Source organism: Natrix helvetica, assembly GCF_964273705.1.
Source record: "Natrix helvetica genome assembly, chromosome: 5".
Taxonomy (NCBI): domain Eukaryota; kingdom Metazoa; phylum Chordata; class Lepidosauria; order Squamata; family Natricidae; genus Natrix; species Natrix helvetica.
The window spans coordinates 104,606,277-104,626,334 of NC_138551.1; the positions used below are offsets into that span (position 1 = coordinate 104,606,277).

Here is a 20,058-nt window from a genome sequence, read left to right on the forward strand (position 1 = left end):
TATAGTATCTTTATTTTCCATACTAACAGTTATTGACATCCGTCAACTTCCCTCTTATTTCTACCTCTTGTCTCTATCCATCCATAATATTTATTCTATGTCCTATAATATTTTGAGTCTTTTTTTATCTTTAATTTTTAAGGTTAATCTATCTATTTCAGCACAATCCCAAATTTTCCTAATTATATCATCATCCGGTGGGGTGTTCACATTTTCCCAATATTTAGCACATATGATTCTTGCTGCTGTCAATATATGTAACACTAAGTATATGGTTGCTTTGTCGTAACTTTCCGACAGTATACCTAAAAGGCATGTTTCTTTTTTAAACTCAATATGTTGCTCACTTATCATCTTAACCAATTATGAATTTTCACCCAGTAATTCCTTGCTTTCTTACACATCCACCACATGAAACTCATGTGGGTCAGTTCAGGGATGGGTTACAGCTGCTGCTACTGCCGGTTTACTCAGAGCTGTGCTGCACATGCGCGCTTGATGCGCACTATATGCACATGCACAGTACTAATAAATTGCTTCTGCGCATGCAAGAACAAGATGACAGTGCCTACTGTGCCACCAAGAGAACCGGTTCAGGGGTGTGGCAGGCCAAGTTACTACCTACTCAACCGAACTCGTCCGAAGCGGTAGGAACCCACCTCTGGATCAGTTCTGAAAGGGCAGGCTTGAGCATACATGATTTATGTTTCAAAGTTATTTTCTACATCTTTTTTTGCAGGCCAAGAAAGGCAACTACGCATTCTTGTGGGATGTGGCTGTGATAGAATATGCAGCCTTGACAGACGATGAGTGCTCTGTGACTGTGATTGGAAATAGCATCAGTAGCAAAGGGTACGGACTGGCTCTCCAACATGGCAGCCCGTACAGGGATCTTTTCTCGCAAAGGTAACAGAAGACCAAGTGGGTCAACATGGTTCCTTATCCTCCTGAAGTCTTTGTAGGTGAACCTGGGTTGTCATACTTTCTTCAGGGTGCCTCCAATTTAGCAATTTGGATGACTTGAGGGAGGCAGGAGAGACAGTGTTTATTCAACTACAACCTCTCCCTATTGAGGGGTAGATGCTACACTACAATGGGACCCGGCATCAACCATGTGAACACACACAGCACACGTGCAGCACGCGCCTGCATACTTACTGTCCGCGATGCTTCACCATGCATATGACCGAAAGCCCCAATCGGCTCAAATAACATTAAGGAGAGCAGGCGGGCGGGTGGGCCCTCCGAAGCACTGTACCAGAACGGTACCTGGTACTCCCAGCAGGCACTGGTATGCCAGTACCGGAGCGTACCAGTTGTATCCCACCACTGATGGAAGGCTAAGGTAGGTAAGTGCACAATGCAACATGTTAGAAACAGTGGTTGCTGATGAGCAAAACTTTTTTTTAATATATATTTTTTTATTTTAAATTTTCAAAACAGACACAACACAAAGAATCCTCCTTCTTTACATACTGTAGAAAGTGTATCAGTTGGTTACAAAAGACTTTCATGCATCTCTTCCACAGTCATCAACCATAATTCATATTAACTCAAGTATTTTAACTCAGATATTTATACATATTGCCATCATCATACCTCCATTTTCATTTGACTATAATTGTTTAAACGTCCTTCATCATAAAATATATCAAGATTTAATACATAACCACATACTGGCATTCCATTTGCTTTTTTTAATATCCTCCAATAACACTGAATCCTTATGGCCTATTCTGGCTAAACATCCATAATATTTAGTAACAAAAATTTCTAATCCTCCTTTCCAAATCATTGTTTACAATTTACATCTACTTTCCTTATGTTGTACCTATGCATATATATACATTGTTATCATTATCCCTCCTTTATTTAACTGTGTCCTTTATCATAACATTTTCCCCCTAATAAACAAAACAACTAAATTTAACTTAGTTCTTTTTTATTAACCTTTATATATAAACAAAAAAAAAATATTCCTTTCATAGGTACCATTCAATATTCATATCCAATTATTACTTATCATAGCAATACACATGTATACATTATTATCATTATCAATTATTTATTTAACTATATCTATTGTCACTAAATTTCACTAAGTTTAACTAGTTTTAGATTATGCCCTTTCATCTATCAACCTGTAGAAAAACAATCTCATGTCTTCTGCCATTTGTGGTATCAGTCCTCTAATCATCTCCTTAATCAAATTTGTATGGACTCCTTTTTGCAACTCATTGCTTATTAAGTCTCTCATGTAATTTCAATGCCCTCCTTCTGTTTCCTTAATCAGCTTATCTTTAATTGTCTGTGGTGTTTTCAACGATGTTGCTAACAAAATTTCTCTCTTTAAATCCATAAATTCTTTTATTTTTTCTTCTTCTGTATCTTGCCATCTGGGGTAGAGTTCCCCTCCATTTAATTCCTCTTTCCGTATTCCACTCTTTCCATTTCCAGACACAAACCAATCACCATAGATATCAGTGGATTTAATTTCTTTGTAGTCATTTTTTCTTCAGTTTTTAGGACTCTAAACTCCACTTTTTCCACTTGATAAACATCTCCAACTTCTTCATCATATTTTACTGTTAAATGCTCTAGATTTTCCAACTTCTTCTCCATCCCCTCAAATGTGTTTGATAATTTCTGAATTTCTAACAATATGTTTTGCAAACTTAAAGTTTCTTTCTGCTGTTGAGATTGTGCCATTATCTCAAGCTGACAAACACTGCTGCTCTGGCTTGGAAGGTTTTTACAAGATTAAGCATAAATTCACAATAAGGTCTTATTTTCACTTTTCTCTGGTTAAAGATATACTTCAAAGGAACATCTGTATGCTTTTCTTCTTATCACTCTCTATAGACAAAACAATAAGACCTTGAAGTGCCAAGCCAGAATAATCAGTGAGGAAAGTAAAAGTGTTTTGTTTCCAATACACAAACTTCCAGCCTCCAAGTAGCAGTGTCGTCTTTCCCTCTGTTGTTACAATTTTCTCTGTTGCTTTTTGTATCTTTTTTTATTCCAAATTAAAAAAAAGTCAAATTCTTGAATGAAATAGAGAAGAAAAAGGGAAAAACACATGCAGTAATGAAGAAGGAGAATTTTAGTCCATAGGTTGCAAAAAATAGTAATGAAAAAAGAAGAAAAAAACTTAATCCCTTCTGTTTAAAAGGCTTGCATAAATTCCATCCATGAAAATAACATTTAAAAAGTAAGTTAACCCACTGTCCAAAACCATTCAAAGCCAAATTCCGCCACTTATTTCTTCTGTTCTCAAATTTAAATTAACTTTAAGTTTTTTATAGACAGTCTCTTTTAAAATGACAAAAATTCCTCACCAGCTGGAAACACTTTCGCTTTCCGTATCCTTCCGTTTTGGAGCCACCCCGACTTCATCAGCCTAATGGCTGGATTTTTTGTCACCGGCTTGAAGAACTTCTCTTGGATCAATCAGGGATTTTGCAATGTCCCTGAGATCAGCAAGACGCATTCTTCCTGTTCACCATCTCTGCGGGATGGTTTAGGTCCGATTAGGCAAAAGTATCCGCTGCGGTCTCGGAGCATCGAGACCGCACGTCCGTATCATTTCGACGTTGGCTCCTCCCCCTGCTGATGAGCAAAACTTTTAATGATTAGCAAGAACTGGATTATCTGCATCCAGGAAATAGAATAGAATGCAATGCAATGCAATGCAATGCAATGCAATGCAATGCAATGCAATAGAATACAATAGAATACAATAGAATACAATAGAATACAATAGAATACAATAGAATAGAATTCTTTTTTGGCCAAGTGTGATTGGACACACAAGGAATTTGTCTTTGGTTTATATGCTCTCAGTGTACATAAAAAGACAAGATACATCCATCACGAATCATAAGGTACAACACTTAGTGATAGTCATAATAAGCAATCAAATCATACTAGGAAACGAACAGAACAATATAAATCATAAAAATACAAGCAACATGGATATAGTCATAAGTGGGAGGAGATAGGTAATAGGAAGAATGAGAAGAATATTAGTAATACAGTATTAGTAAATAGTTTGATAATTAATTAAGATAAATAATAAAGAGCAAAAACAAGGATTGAATTTTTTCTTATCATAGTAATTTCATGATAACAAAGTTGGGTTGACTCTCTCAACAGGATATTGGAGTAAGCACAATTGATTTGCACATTATGGTTAAATGTTTTGGCTTTACAAATACTTTTTTCCTCTCTCTTTCTGATTGGGAGGGGTTGGATTGGATTCAGCCCTTGTTCTGGATAGGACTTCTAGTCCAGCGAAATGGTCAGAGTTAATGATATTGTGAAAAATAAAAGTATTTTACACGATGCACAAAAATCTATCTGCTCTACCTAAATAGCTCAGAGGTACATGCCTAAAAATAACAGCCATGCATGGTCTACTCTTGGTCAGTGGTATAGAGAATTCTTAAATGCAATGTTTGCTTCAGCACCACTCCGCCAATGCAAACATCATGACTCACAAAAGTTTGTCAAAATTGTTTATCGAAATTGCATCTGCGAGTCATTTAATGTAAAATGGGTTATTATATCCATAAATAACATGACATACAATTCTATAAAATATCTCAAAATATGTCCTCACATCTTGCAGAGCTATTGGTGTCAGGATTCCAAGTAACACCCCCAACAAAAGAAGACTCTGAGGTTTGAGTTTCCTCAAAGTTCCACTTTATTAGAGATGTCAGATTGGCACATCTGGGAAAACCCGAATCTGAAAGCTTCCAGGTTTTCCCCACCCAAAAGAACGTCCAAGTCCCTGCCCAGCATCCACATGTCCATCACATGGTCCAATCAGCCCCATCCCAACTGGAGATGCCTCCCAGTCACGCCACTCCAAGTACAGGGCAAGCTGTCCTTGACTCCCTGAGAAGGAATGTTATTTAGACTATATATCTCTCATACTCCATATAATCCCCCCTCCCATTTTCCCACAGCAATAAATGTGGCAGGCCTGAAGGCCCAATGCAAAAGATGGCTTCCAGGCCTGACAATTGGTAATCTTGCTATACTTATGGGTGATCCTGCATCACTTGTCAAAAAAGAATCCACCCAAGAGCTCTTCTCCTGTCCCTCATAAGGAAACTGAGTTCCTTCATACACAACCAAAGAATGGGGTGTCAACTTTCATCATGTGCTCAAAGAAAACCAGGACTTCTAATCATTGCTCTAGCAAATTAAAATTTAAAATAAATGCATGTAAACAGGAACTCCTGCTTAGAGGAAGGACATCCCTTGCTTTGTTGACATTTATGATCATAGATGTGTCATGGTGTACTGCCAGAAGTTCTAAGAACCAGTAGAATTTGCACACTCATCTGTGGGATTTACTTCTGAAATAGGCAGAGGTCATGAATAGTTTTCAAGAGTCAAAGTCAAAAAATTGTGTCTTGGCCACACGGTTCTCCAGAGCCACCTATTTGTCAGTAGTGCCTCTACCACCATTAATGATGGTAACATATTTTTTTTAATCCAACCCAATATTAAGATGCCTACATCCAACTCTCCAAATTTGATGGTGCTAGTACTAATTTTATCTTACATTAACCATGCAAAGAAAAACCAGTTTACAATTCATGCCGATTTTCAATTTCTACTTTTTCTGTTACACCTTGCTCTGTGTAGGCATTCTCAGCTTCTGGTTTCTTCTGATCTAACTTCTACAGGATTCTAGAACTACAAGAAGCCGGGTATTTGGATGTCTTCAAGGAGAAATGGTGGCCACGGATGGGACGCTGTGACCTGAACAGCCACACCAATGCCCAGACGGATGGGAAATCCTTGAAGCTGCACAGTTTCGCAGGGGTCTTCTGCATCTTAGCCATCGGCCTACTCCTGGCCTGCCTGGTGGCCGCCCTTGAGTTGTGGTGGAGCAGCAATCGTTGTCATCAAGAAACACCGAAAGAGGTCCATAACGTTTATTCTTACCACAGCTATGGGTAGGGAGTATAAAACATGGACGATGGGGGAGAAAGAGAAAAGAGGTCAAAATGGAGGCATGGAAGTATTAGGTCCGCTCGGTGGAGATGAGGACATTGAAATACAGGGTGGTCTTGTTGGTTTTTTTTTTAAAAATTATTAAATAATGCCTGTTTTCTTCTCCCCCCCCCCTTTGAAATCCCATATGTTTGTGTCTTTATGGAAGGTGCCAAAATTTCAGCTCTGACAACTAAAGTCCTGTATTTATTTATAGAGCAGATACAACCTGGGAGGCAACAGCACCTCAAACATTCCCACATTGCCTCACCATTGTGCCTCAACCTTGCCATGGAGAGACCATCTTTAGGGGTAAGAGAGTAGCTCAGCTGCCCTGCCTTTGGCCCCTTCCTTCAGCATGAAAGTCCAAGAGCTTTAGAAGCACACAAACAACTTATCCGGGTTTTTTCTCCCCCTCCAAAAATGGAATTCCATGTGAAACCCTCATTTTTCTTAAACCAAATGGCCCATGCTCCAGGTTAGGGTGGTGTACCCAAACCAGGACACGCAGACACACTTTTCCTCTTGCATGCATGTGTTTATGACAAAGCACTGGGACAAAATGTTCAGCAAGGTGCTCCTCTTTCTGGTCCCAGGACAATTAGCCGAACCCTGTGATGGCGAACCTGTCGCATGTGTGTCCAAAGTGGCAGCCATGTTGCCTGGCATAGCCCATTTGTCTTCCGGGTTTCTGGTGCACATACACACACAACAATCAGGTGGTCTTTGTGTATGTGGCAATTCAAGAAACTGGAAGAGCTGGCTTTTCATTTTCCGGCATGACCATGCGTGCCAGCCAGCTGATCATTGCGCGCACATGTGCGCCAATAACCGGAAGTCTAGCTAACTGGTACGCATGCACCCACCGAAAACCAGAAGTGTATTTTCCAGCACGCGCAGGCCCCCTGAGCAGATCCTCTTTCGGGACGCGACCTGGTGCTGAAAAGGTTCGCCAACACTGGTCTAAGCTATTCCACTTTAGCTAGGACCTGCATCCAATCTGTTCATCTAACAAATGTAATAATTCTGCTCAGTGGTGTCATGGATTCCGAAGAGTTGCTCCCTGGGTTCAGGGGAAGGAAATAGCCACATACGGACTCTTTTGTATTTCCCAAGCATGCTACATGTACAGGCATGTACAGCTAAATGTACGACCATGTATAGTTAATGACTTCCCAAAGAAGACAGTCCATGTGTTGGAGAGCTGTGGTGGCACAGTGGTTAGAGTGTAGTACTGCAGGCTACTGCTGCTGATCACTGTCTGCCAGTAGTTTGGCAGGTCGAATCTCACCAGGCTCAAGGTTGACTAAGCCTTCCATCCTTCCGAGGTGGGTAAAATGAGAACCCACATTGTTGGGGGCAATAGGCTGACTCTGTAAACTACTTATAAAGGGCTGTAAAGCACTGTAAAGTGGTAAATACCATATTTTTCGGAGTACAAGACGTACCTTTTATTCCCCCCCCCCAAACGAGCGTGGAAATGTTGGTGTACGTTATACACCGAATACATCCATTTTGGCCTCCCAAAGCCACACCCCATTTTTGTGAAAAATGGGCAAAAAACAGGCTATTTTCCACAAAAACAGTGGTGTTTTTGCCTTCCCCTACCCCCCATAAGCACTCTGCTTCAGCAGCGCTGGGAGAAAGGAAAACTGCCCCCACTTTGGTGAAAAACAGGGGCATTTTTGCCTTCCCCCAGCCCTGCTGAAGCCTGCAGAGTGCTCCTGGAGGCCAGGGAGGACAAAAACCTGTTTTTCTTACTTACCTCTTTGAAATCTTGGTGCGTCTTATACACTGGTGCGTCTTATAGTCCAAAAATATGGTAAGTCTAAGTGCTATTGCTATTGTGGAGACTTAGATAAGCAGTGAGGCTTGTGCAGAATTTTACTTCAACCCACTGCATATGACCCGTAGGACCCTTGAACAGTTTCTCTGCTCTGGAATGGGGAATAAAAAAGAGAGGATTTACTGCCCACAATGACTCTGTTTCAATTATTGAAAAGTAACCACGGAAAACCAGGGAAGGAAAATGACTCACACAAGCACTTCAGGTTGTCCCTACCCCACACAGAGGTGAAGGAATTGCAAGATGCCTACTCTGTGATTCATAGGTGATCAGGTGAAGGGAGGGAGACAACTACAAAGAAGGATGTGGAGATCAAGGATAGTTTTATTAGTTCTTCTTGCAGTGCAGCTTTCTTTGTGGAGGTAAATACTACTGGGTGGGGGGAGCAGATACAGAGAATATGTTTTTGACACTGTATTATTCTGTTGTCCATGATGTGGGCCGAGATATGGTTGTTCATTCCATCCATTAATACCACAATAATTAATTCTGACATATTGACAGCTTGAACAATCTCCCTTTCTTCTTTCTGATATGTTTCTTTAAAAGGGGGTTCTTTTTTTAAAATATACCAAATGAATAGCTTGCAAGCATCTGATAGAGCACACATGAATTTTTCTACCCTCAAAGGATTCCCTTGCAAACATTTCAGGCAGTAATGATCACAAACACACACACACAAAGCAGCAACTGTGTGCATCAATAGTTTCATCGCTCTGGTTGGCTCAGAGATGTGAAGGCATCTAAACCATCTTTTATTAAGAACTGATGTTTCCTTCCAGAGAGTTAGAACAGCTGCTATTTCCCAGTTGAGGAATATACAGGACCCATCGATGCTCGTGTTTATTTGCCACGGTGCCAGGAGCACTGCAGCAAATGGCTTGCCTACCACGCAACAGCTCAACTGTCAAAGGCATTTTAATCGAATGTATCAGCTTATAATGCTACATTTGTCATCAACATCTGTGCAGCCTTCCCCTCCCCTCCCCCCAATTAAAACAACGGAGCAGTCAGGGCCATGCTTTGCAGGCAAGTCGTATGAGCTTTTAGCATCTAGTTTCACAATGTTTTATTGTGAAAAACAGATTGTGTGTGTGTGTGCGCGCAGATGTGCATGTGGAATAGATAGTTCCATTTGCCCATGAATGCAAGTAGAACTAGCAGAGCTGAGACCTTTATGTTTGGTTGTCAACAGATTAGTGAAATAAATCTATAATTAAAACAACAAAAGTTGCAACTTCACGTTGTATAGCTGTTCTTGGACATATTATCCTGCAGGTTATCAAGCTAAACTCAGTGGGGTTGGCTATAGTTACAAAGATAGTGGGAGAAATGGTCAATAATTACTTTTTGCCATCCCTTATTTTTTTTTTTAATTTACCTATTTTCCCCTCTACATTTTTATGACTATTCCCCCTCCCCCCCACTCCAGTTCTGTTGTCTGTTTGTTGTGAAAGAAAAGTGTTTGTATTGTACGTTTTTTCCTTCATTTTAACTACATTACAATAATACATAAAGAGGATTCCGTAACTTAGGTTTTACCAACATTTACACAGATAGAGATAGATACTGGCTGAAGAGCAAGAGGGGGGAAAATGAGAAAGCCACACTATTTGACCCTTTCTTCCTTCCCCCTTCTTTTTCCCTCCCATGGAGATTCCCCGTGAAGTGAGGCTGGGTCTCAGGACCATGGTGAGCATTTCTGTGATCACATGTGAGCTAATCTGATGCTTGCAGTCATTCCAGGATCCACCCCTGTCTGCCATTTCCATGCCTGCAGTGAATGCTCACCTACCATTGTGGAACAGAGATGTCCTCAGCATTCAGCTCTGCCATTTTCAAGCAGATCTTTCCTGGAGATCTGGGCATGCTAATCAAAACAGATCATTATGATCTGGCATCCCCAAGGATAATATTATCATTCATCTATCTTCCTTTTGTGCTTCTCCTCTCATTGTTCTCAACCAGACCATTGATTCATCACTCCATGATCTACTGCAGCTTTCCTCAACTTGGAGTCCTCCAGATATTTCTGCCTGGGAAGCCATAGACTTCTCAGCCAGCTGTTGTGGTACCTCTGGAGGGTTCAAGGTTAGGAAAAGCTCTTCAGTTCAGTTTGTGGTATCTCCATCATCTCATTCCCATGAGCTCCTGAACAGGAACTAAAGCTTCATTTTTCTGCCTACAGAGCCTGTGCCCTGCCATCACTCATGAATCTTGCCTTAAATATATGAAAGCTGAATCCCTCCCCACCTTTTAAACTGAAGAACTAGTAACCCAATTATGATCTAGGCACCTGCAAACTGTGTTTCACTGTCCTCCACAGAGCCTTGAATGAATACTGTACAATATATAAAGAACATTAAGAAAATGCATAAATCACACAAGATTTCAGCATACCTGGGCAATTTCTAATCCCTACTCTAATATACATGTGTTTGTGTGATGCACATCATATTTTCATATCCTTATGTCTACTTAAATATATATAACATGCTGTTACATTCAAGGCAGATATCAGGAAAAATATTATTACTGATAAACAAAGCTAATGAAGACACATGATAACCAGAGGTTCTGACCAGTTCTGGAGAACCTGTAGAAGAAATTTTGAGTAGTTTGGAGAACTGGTAAATATCACCTCTGATTGGCTCTCCCACATCTATTCTCTGCCTCCCGAGTCCTAGCTGATCAGGAGGGAATGGAGATTTTACAGTATCCTTCCCCTCCACGCACACCAAGTCATGCCACGCCCACCAAACCACACCCACAGAACTGGTAGTAAAAAAATTTGAATCCCACCACTGATGATAACAATCATTAAAGCTGAGCAATGCGTTAATCTGATCTTGCTCAGAAACTGGGTGTGAAGTTAGAAATTGAAGTTAACAGTGCGCTCTTCCTTTTTCTTTTTTAAAACTTTGATACAAATGTTCACTCAGAAAGATTCATTACTTCTCTGGATTGGGAAGTTCTCAGTATAGGATCATTCATGCAGATATTTAAATTGACTATATGCCAAGTGCACACCAAGCTTCCTTTGTATCAACCAACAAAAAGGACCAATTGAGCTGCCTTCTTACTATTTTATCCTGTCATGAAGAGTGGGATCATATGGTAACTTTAGAGTTCTTTCCTGCCCACAGTTTAATAATGACCAGCTTTTCCAAAAGATGGTGGGTTTAGTGATAGGATCACCCTAGGGGAAAAAGGGGGCATGAAACTCTGTCTATGAAGCAAAATGCTTTCTGAATGCTTCTTTGCTACAAATGGTGACACACAGCAGACTGTTTGCAGTGAAAGACCAAACCAGAGGTCAAATGCTAGTGCTCCTTAGTAAAAGAAGTAAAGAGGAGAGAATAAAAGAGTGCCACTTCCATGAAATACAATGTGCTAAAAATATTGGTCCGGAGAACAAAGGGCTACTCAGCTGCATATCTTTTCCCATTTTTTTTATGAACAAGAATGCCATGTGCTTACATACAACAATATTTCTAATACCCGTGTTTCCCTGAAAATAAGACAGGGTCTTATTTTCTTTTGAAACACCCCCCTCCAAAAAATAAGCACTTGGCCTTATTTTCAGGGAGGCCTTAGTATTTTTGTGGTGCAGGAGGCAGCGAGTGTGATCACCTCAGGGCTCCTCCTGTGTTGCAATATTTTCAGCGGGGGGGGGGGTGCTTATTTTTGGGGAAACAGGGTATATGTTTTGGTCTTTGAGGGGCTGTCCATAAATTGCACATTCCCGTACACATATCAGTGCATTAAATTTGCTATAAGGGCTTGCACGATGCTAGACGTAGTAGCTACAGTAATAAAGAGTAACTGGTTGATCCTTTATAATGGAGTAATTAAATTGTAGAGAGTAAATCATTTCCCCCCTGTTGCATTCTCTCAGCTTGCTTAGCAATCTCGTGCTTCAAAAACATCACAGTGTTTTATTATTTTAAACTGTTGCATATCCCAAAAAGAGGAATTTCAAAGAAATACATACCCAAGTCAATAAAGGGATTGCAAATTTCAAAGCAAAGTATTTCATATAATTTTTATCAGCAGGGACTTCATATAACTTCTTGATCTTCTCCAAGTAGCTGTATGGAGAAGAGAGATTAAGGTAAACTTTGAAGTCATTTTTTTTTTGCAACAGATAAAATAGAAATCGAACCAAACCCTGCAAACTGTATTTGAAATGCAGTTGGCAACATTTATGTAGCATTAAGTGGTGTTTGACTAAGTCAGTTGTCAGATCTAAATTAATGCGCATAATTGAGTCTTATTTTTCCCATTCATATATGCATTATGATTATACCTTATTCAGTATTGAAACCTTGACTAATGAGGATGTAAATTAATGTACATTAAAAACCAATTGCTTAACCACTTCATCTAGCTGGCTTAATAGCGCGTAGTGGGAACTCTTAAAAATGGCAAATAAATATATACATTATTTCCATTTCATCCCATCAGTGGGTTGATTATTATAGCAAAGCCTTTTTTTCCTCTGTCAGATGTTGACAAGAACTGGAATTACAGCATTGCAAATGTAAAAACAAATTGATAATGACAAAGGCAGCGGATGCAGAATTGCTAAATGAGTCACTTTTAGGCCATCCATTTTAGATGTGGGCTGACCTTCAGAGAGCCCCGTTCTTTAAAAGTTCCACAAAGAACATGTTAGACATTTACATTTTAAAAGCAAGTGGGAGCAGTTAAGAACTTGCATGTCACATAACCTTGGCAGAGGGTTGAGAAAAGCTTCCACGTTCCTTAGAGTGCACAATTGTGTCTTATCTTTGTGGATGAAAGTTGCTAGCCACCCTGTATGGCAGTTACACACCATTGTTTGGGAGATTGTTCGCAATTTAAAATGGAGTAGAAAGTCCAGAGTAGCCAGCCAGGACCCTTCCTTCCTTCCTTCCTTCCTTCCTTCCTTCCTTCCTTCCTTCCTTCCTTCCTTCCTTCCTTCCTTCCTTCCCTTCCCTTCCCTTCCCTTTCCTTTCCTTTCCTTCCCTCCCTCCCCCTCCTCCCTTTCCGTTCCTTCCCCTTTCTTCCCTCCCTCACTCCCTCCCTTGTCCTTCCCCTTCCTTCCTTCCTTCCTTCCTTCCTTCCTTCCTTCCTTCCCTCCCTCCCTTCCTTCCCCTTCCTTCTTCTTCCTTCCTTCCCTCCCTCCCCGTCCTTCTCCTTCCTTCCTTCCCTCCCTCCTTCCTTCTCCTTCCTTCCTTCCTTCCTTCCTTCTTTCTTTTCAAAGAGGAAAAGTTAAGGTACAAAATTACAAGAAAAAGGGAAAAGGGGGATAAGGGACAACAGGGAAAGTTTAAAAGTGGCACAAAAAAGGCCCTTAAAGCAACTTTAAAGACGTTACTTGCAAATCTCTTCAAGGTAGATACAATTATAAAGCAAAACACTCTCTTTTTTAATTTAACAAAAAACTGGATACAGAATTAAAATACATACATACTAATGTATACAGACATACATACTAAACTATCAAACCCAAACAAACATATTTTAGGTAGGTAGGTAGGTAGGTAGGTAGGTAGGTAGGTAGGTAGGTAGATAGATAGATAGATAGATAGATAGATAGATAGATAGATAGATAGATAGATAGAAATATTTGTGTGTGTGTGTGTGTGTGTATACATGCATACATACATACATTCCTAAAAATATGAGTTTCAAGTGTAGTTATAAAAGTTGTAAAAGAAGAGCCAGATTGCAACTTAAAATATATTTAATTTAAAAGCTAAGTGGGTAATATATTTTACGTTCTGGATATATATGTCCGACAACGTCTCTGTGGTCATGTGGCTGGCATGACTAAATGCTGAAGGGACATGGAACTTTCCCAGCAAAGGTGGTCCCTATTTTTCTACTTGCATTTTTACGTGCTTTGCGAATATATATAAATCTCACCCTAAATGAGCCACAGAACACATAAATACATCAAAATAACAATTTCACCAATAAACACATTGCTAAATATTTCTATAATTAGGTTATTTATAGAGAAATCTACATGACTGATGTATATTTATATCAGTTGCCAAACTATCACTGTCACAAAACAGCAGCTTAATTCTCTGTGAAAACTATTTATGTGCACACAGAAAGGCTCCATCTAACCCTCCCCTGAAAGGTTGCCATTGGCTTAGCTTCCAAATAGCAAATCAAAACACCCGCAGCCACAGGGTGGTCCCTATGTTAGATTATGGGGAACCAAATTGAGATTTTTCTACATCTCTCATGAGGTTCTAGGCAGCACATCAGATGAACTTGTAGCAAGTTCTCTAAGTCCAAGTCTGATCTCTGATAGCCCTCAATACTTCATTAAACATAAAGAGGCATTGATTTCTCTGCATCAGAGAAAACCTCACCAAGCAGGGGAAGTTAGCTTTTCTCATGATGCTGATTAATGATCCCAGTTCCTGAAAAATTAAGCATGTAATGTGGTCAATGCCAGCCTGTGCTCAACTTAGTTGACTTTAGGTTAGTAGACCCTCATTGGCGAGGATCGGTATCAATATTTAGAGGATTTTTTTCCTTTTTTCAGTAGCGTAACAGGATATATAATGCTAAATTATTCTTATTTTAAATCTTTCCAGGAACTGAACTCATTAATGTCACTTAAATCAAGTTTCAGAACTGTGATTTAACACAGCACTATGTGTAGTAATATTGCAGGGATGGGCTGGTGGGTGTCCGCAGGAGAGAACCTCTACCTAAGATTCTGTGCAGTTTGTAGAACCCCCAAATCCAACTCCTGGCTGTCCCCACCCACCTGACCCCTCCTCCCAGGAGTCCCCACACAACCCATTTTGGATGCAGGCAAGTGCAGGGCATGGGGAGGGCAAAAAATGAGCCTACCGGAAGTTCGGGATCTACCAGAAGTTCGGGGTCATTTCTGGCCACCAGAGGGCCTCCGGAGCCTGGGGAGGCTGTTTTGCTCTCCTGGAGGCCCCAAGGAAAACCTCCAGAAAAGACCTCCCTTCTGTGGTGCAGGAGGCTAACTAGGCCACACCCACCATGGCTACGCCCACCCAGCAACTGGGCAGAGAATCCCTTGCTGAAATTTTTGAAGCCTATACCTGGATATGCACCATCACAAGTCCTCTTGACGCAGAAAGAAGCATGAATAGTTGGTGCAAAGACACTTCAGTACCTTCATGCTCATTCTCATCCAGGAACCACTGAGTGGGCTGGAGGCATTTCGCTGACTTCATACCATACATTGACAGTGTCCCACCACATCCCTATGTAATGTGTTGCATGAATCCAACCCATGTTCACAGTTTACAGTTCAGGACGTTATGCAAATCCCCAACTATCCCAGAGGTGTTTTTTTGTTTTTCAAGAGGCAACTGGACTTTCCGGTTTTTGTTTGAAGATGTTTCGCTTCTCATCCAAGAAGCTTCTTCAGCTCTGACTGGATGGTAGGGAATGGAAACATTTATAAACCCCCAAACAGTTTAATTCAACCAATCATGCTTGTGGGAACTCAACTTTTAAGAATACTTTTATCCACAACCATTGGCTGAATAGTTGGACCATTCATTTCATAACATTTTCCTTTGCACCAGTGTCTGTGTGAGTGTGTTTAAGTCACGCAACTCTTTAAGGCATATTATGTTCTGTGCCCAGATCTGTTAAGTTTTCTCCTTGGGGTAACTGCTACTTGATGAATACTCATCACGGCAAACACACAGAACTGGTTTCATTAACTTATCCTTTCTTGCCTATATTTGCAATTTTTCCCATGACAATTTTTTTAAAGCAAAAATGTTTCTATTCATGCAATTCATAGTATTTACTTCTCTATCATTCTCTTCTCATCTCATTTTGTTCAAAAGTTGTAGAGGGAATCTTGCAATTTTTAAAAGTAATTTTTGGAGACTAAGAGATTATATTGCAAGGACAGTTTTATGCCTTGTGAAAGGGATCCAGGAAATGTAACTACCCTAGATTTGATTAGAAGCAATTTCTACTGAATCCAAGCCATCACTGGATTTTTCTGATTAACATGATCTATTTCTTCAAATTAAAGAGTATCATTTTATTTTCCTATAGAAATATAGAGATATGGTTATCCCAATTTATAATTTCCTTGCTTTGCAAAGTGGAAATTTATTTTCCCTTAGCTGAATTACAACATTCTTTTACCTGTTCGGTAAAGCAGGGTGGACTTTGGCAAAGGGACGCGGTGGCTCAGTGACTAAGACTGTGAGCTTGTTAATCAGAAAGGTCGGCAGTTTGGCAGTTCGAACCCCTAGCGCCGCATAACAGAGTGAGCTCCCATTACTTGTCCCAGATTCTGCCAACCTAGCAGTTTGAAAGCATGTAAAAATGCAAGTAGAAAAATAGGGACCACCTTTGGTGGGAAGGTAACAGCGTTCCATGCGCCTTCGGCGTTTAGTCATGCCGGCCACATGACCACGGAGACGTCTTTGGACAGCGCTGGCTCTTTGGGTTTGAAACTGAGATGAGCACTGCCCGCTAGAGTCGGGAATGACTAGCACATATGTGTGAGGGGAACCTTTACCTTTAAAGCAGGGTAGCTTTGGAGTTGACAGGATATTATTGTATTTTAGATCTTGAAATTCTGCAACTCTTTCTCTTGTATTCCATCTGTCTTACATTCTTGAAGAGATTTTGTTGAAATGATGATAATGCTGAACCTCTAATCAGCTTGGATAAAAAGCAGAGCTAATAGTTGCTTAAGGTGAAGCAGGAAGAAAGAGAATAGATAAAACAAAAGCATTTACATTCTGAATGGCAAAAATTGCATTTTTATTTATAGGCATCCTATCCCCATACAGCGATGGTGTGTTGATACTCTTCTTCAATTTTGCATCTTTCAAGAACCAATTTATAATATGATAGTCCTGATTGATTAAATTATCTTATTTATTTTTTTTGGGGGGGGAGCCATTTTGCCACTAAAAACAAAAGTTTCCTACCCCCTTTAAAGCCAAATATTCAGACATGCTCCTAAGAGCCTCACAAAGGGTGTTCAACTGGTATATATAATTGCCAATGAAAATTATGACCTTAGTGCTAATGCTGTGATTTGTACACTGATATTCAGTGCCACATTAGAGAAAATGAAAGAAAGACTTATCATTCCAAAGGATGGTATCTCAAGCTGTCCTCCATTTCCCATACTAGTATGTTAAATACCTTTTTCCGATATGGCTTCTGGTGGGTGACACAGAAAGCAGAAATTTGTCAGATGTAATGGTGCAGAGATCAGCCACAGAAGACCTTTTTCCCATATTGCCTTGATAATCTTGAAGCTTCACACTTCTAATCAAATATCTATTTTTAAAAAAATAACCTTAGTGGAGAAGTTGACATTTCTCTCTCTCTCTTTCAACTCTTAATAGGTTTGTTGCAGATAGATATAATTGGCTTACAATCTACAGTTGTCAAAAAGAATCTGTCCAAAAGGCCTTCATAATTATTAAGTTTAAAAAGGGGGGGGGAAGCTTTCACATACTTGCTTAGAACTGATTTATGTTTTGGGAAATGATAAAGAAATAGCAAATTTGAGGGGGGAGCGGGCTCACATTGTTGTACAATTAATAATCAAACAAGAATTGTACACCTTTCTTTTCAGGGTTTCAATGGTACTTGGTTGGAGATAGATTTCTTATTATCCTCAAATAGTTGATGAATCAATATAGATTAATCAAGCAAAAAGAAGATAAATGGTGAGGTGAAAAATAAGGAAAGATAGTTTGAGTATGTGCTGAGAAGGAGAATTATAACTCAGGGCATAAATTAATTATATTGCGAGATGTTATATACAGGCAGAGTCTGACTGCTGAGTTTTATACTGCATATTTTTAATTCAAAATGAATATGGGTAATACATATCTTATATATCATATGCACACATGGATCTATATAAAAACTTTATAGTGCTCTTTCTCACCCATTGTATTAAATATGAATCAGTTCCTATAACTCTCCAACACAGACAGGCACACAAAAGTTGTTTGTAGTAGATCACCCTATCTCTAAATTATTGTTTCTTGCTGATCTTCCATTAAAATTATGGTTGTCTCATCGCCACAATCCATCCCCTCTCTCCTAGCCTTCTTAGATGGAGGAATCATACTAATTTATGTAAACAATGGAAGAGCCAATTATTTAAGGACTTAAGCTTTACTTGGATGTTATTCCTGGAGACTGGAGGAGGAAAACAATTGATTGGGCCCAGATTCTGGATCTTTAGCCCCTGCATAATAATAATAATAAAATTTTATTTGTTAGCCGCACCCTCTCCCGAAGGACTCGGGGCGGCATCAATGTACAATGGTGAATTGAGATTCTAGAACAAAAGATGACTCGAGCTGATTAAATGATCCTCTCACCCACCCCACCCCCATCAACAAGACAAGTTTCAATCTGTGATTTACCAAAACTAATTCATTCAATGCATGACCATATCTTTGTACTTCTAGTAGGTAACAAAAACAAATGGTTGGTGGTCGGGAGCAGTATTCATCAATCTCAATACTTTACAATGGGTGGACCACAAATATCTAGGGAATTGTGGGAGTTGAAGGCCACCTATCTTAAAGTTTATGAGGTTGAGAGATATTGCTCCAGACCCAGAGCCCACAAGTACATCAGACCTTCAGATAGAAGAGCAAATTAAATGGGAATCAGATACCCATTTAACCTCCTCTACATCAAGCATTTTCGGAAGGGATTAATCTACTCGTTCCCCCTTTCTTGCAGGATAAAGAAGTCAACCTAGAGCAAGTCCATCGGCGTATGAACAGTTTAATTGATGAAGACTTAGCTCACAAGCAACTGTCTCCCGCCTCCATCGAAATCTCAGCCTTGGAGATCGGTGGCATGTCATCCAGCCAGGCCCTGGAGCCTGTCCGTGAATATCAGAACACACAACTTTCTGTCACCTCTTTTTTACCCGAACAGACTGGCCATGGGGGCAGCAGGACACTCTCTGGGGCCTCTGTGAGCAACTTGCCCCTGCCACTGAGCAGCTCCGCTACAATACCCTCAATACAGTGTAAACACAGATCGCCGAATGGAGGACTATTTCGCCAGAGCCCCGTGAAGACCCCCATTCCCATGTCATTCCAGTCTGTGCCAGGCGGGATCATTCCAGAGGGCCTGGAACCTTCCCACGGAACATCCATATAAAGGGAGTCATTGACCAGCAGAGATTTTTAATACAACGGGGGGGGGGGGGGATTTAAAAAAATAAATAAAAAGACTCTTACATTTTTCTTGTACATATCTGTAAATAATGAAAGAATGAAGTGGGGTTAAAAAAAAGTGTATTTTGAATATTCCCAATTTTCAAAGTCAGTAAAAAACAAACAGACAAAAATACAAAAAAAAGGAAAAAAAGAAAGAAAAAAATGTACGAAAGACTTTGTAAATTTTGTTCTCTATGAATAAAAAAAAAGGCAGAAGAACTCGTGACTGTTCTCAAGTGACAAAGACGACCTTTATTGGGACCAAGGGAAGGAAAAATGTCTTTGGATTTTAACAAATGGTACTTTTTGTTTCCCTCTCAATGTTTATTTTGATTTCTTCTTTTGGAAGCAGGGGCAAGTAACGCTTCTTGAGAATGGGGTCAGGGGAGAACCTTTCTACTTATTTTTCTCTTGCATTTGCTATTCTCTCATGCTCACAGCTCTTCTGAAAGTTTAACAGGGTGGGTACCCCTGAAATGTTAACACCATGCTGGTAATAAATGTGGGATGGCCAAGTTTCCTTGCTGCAATTTAACAATGGGTAAAGTTTTGAATGATAGCATCGATCCTTGATCCATTCTGAAATATATTTGGTTGGTGCAGAAGTATCCTTCATATAGAGGAAAAGTCTGAGTTGGTGAGTGCTATCAATAACCAATGTTCATCCTAATCTCAGTTAAATAAGCTTCCAGCAATGTCATTGAAGATACAGTGAAAACAAGTATAGGAGAACTACAAGCCAAATGTTTGCTTTCAGATATTCTGCCAATATGGCTAATCAGAATTATTCTTCCTCTTCCTCATCCATTTAGTCATACAGATATAACAAAAATGAATTATGGCTTCAGTTGAATCAAGGGCTGAGCAATTTTTCAAGCTTGAGTTCAGTGATATGGTCAAATTAGACGGCAATTTGTTTTGTGTTTGAAGATTTATTGCGTATGACGGACAGTTTTGAAGAAGAAAGTG

At 39.9% G+C, this 20,058-nt stretch overlaps 1 protein-coding gene across 4 annotated transcripts in view; it reads left to right on the forward strand.

Moving 5' to 3' along the window:
• The window catches only part of GRID1 (glutamate ionotropic receptor delta type subunit 1), an 809,729-nt gene extending 790,001 nt beyond the window's left edge, over nt 1-19,728 (forward strand). Inside the window, exons 14-18 of one of the 4 annotated variants that reach the window (XM_081956607.1) lie at nt 740-906; nt 5,703-5,943; nt 6,230-6,324; nt 9,515-9,550; nt 18,602-18,649. In XM_081956607.1, the coding sequence (XP_081812733.1) occupies nt 740-906; nt 5,703-5,943; nt 6,230-6,322 (501 nt within the window). In that variant the 3' untranslated portion in view covers nt 6,323-6,324; nt 9,515-9,550; nt 18,602-18,649. Of the gene's footprint in view, nt 1-739; nt 907-5,702; nt 5,944-6,229; nt 6,325-9,514; nt 9,551-18,601 lie in introns of all 4 variants that reach the window. The other 3 variants (XM_081956605.1, XM_081956608.1, XM_081956606.1) reach the window with 3 other exon arrangements.
• The last annotated feature ends 330 nt before the right edge of the window (nt 19,729-20,058 follow it).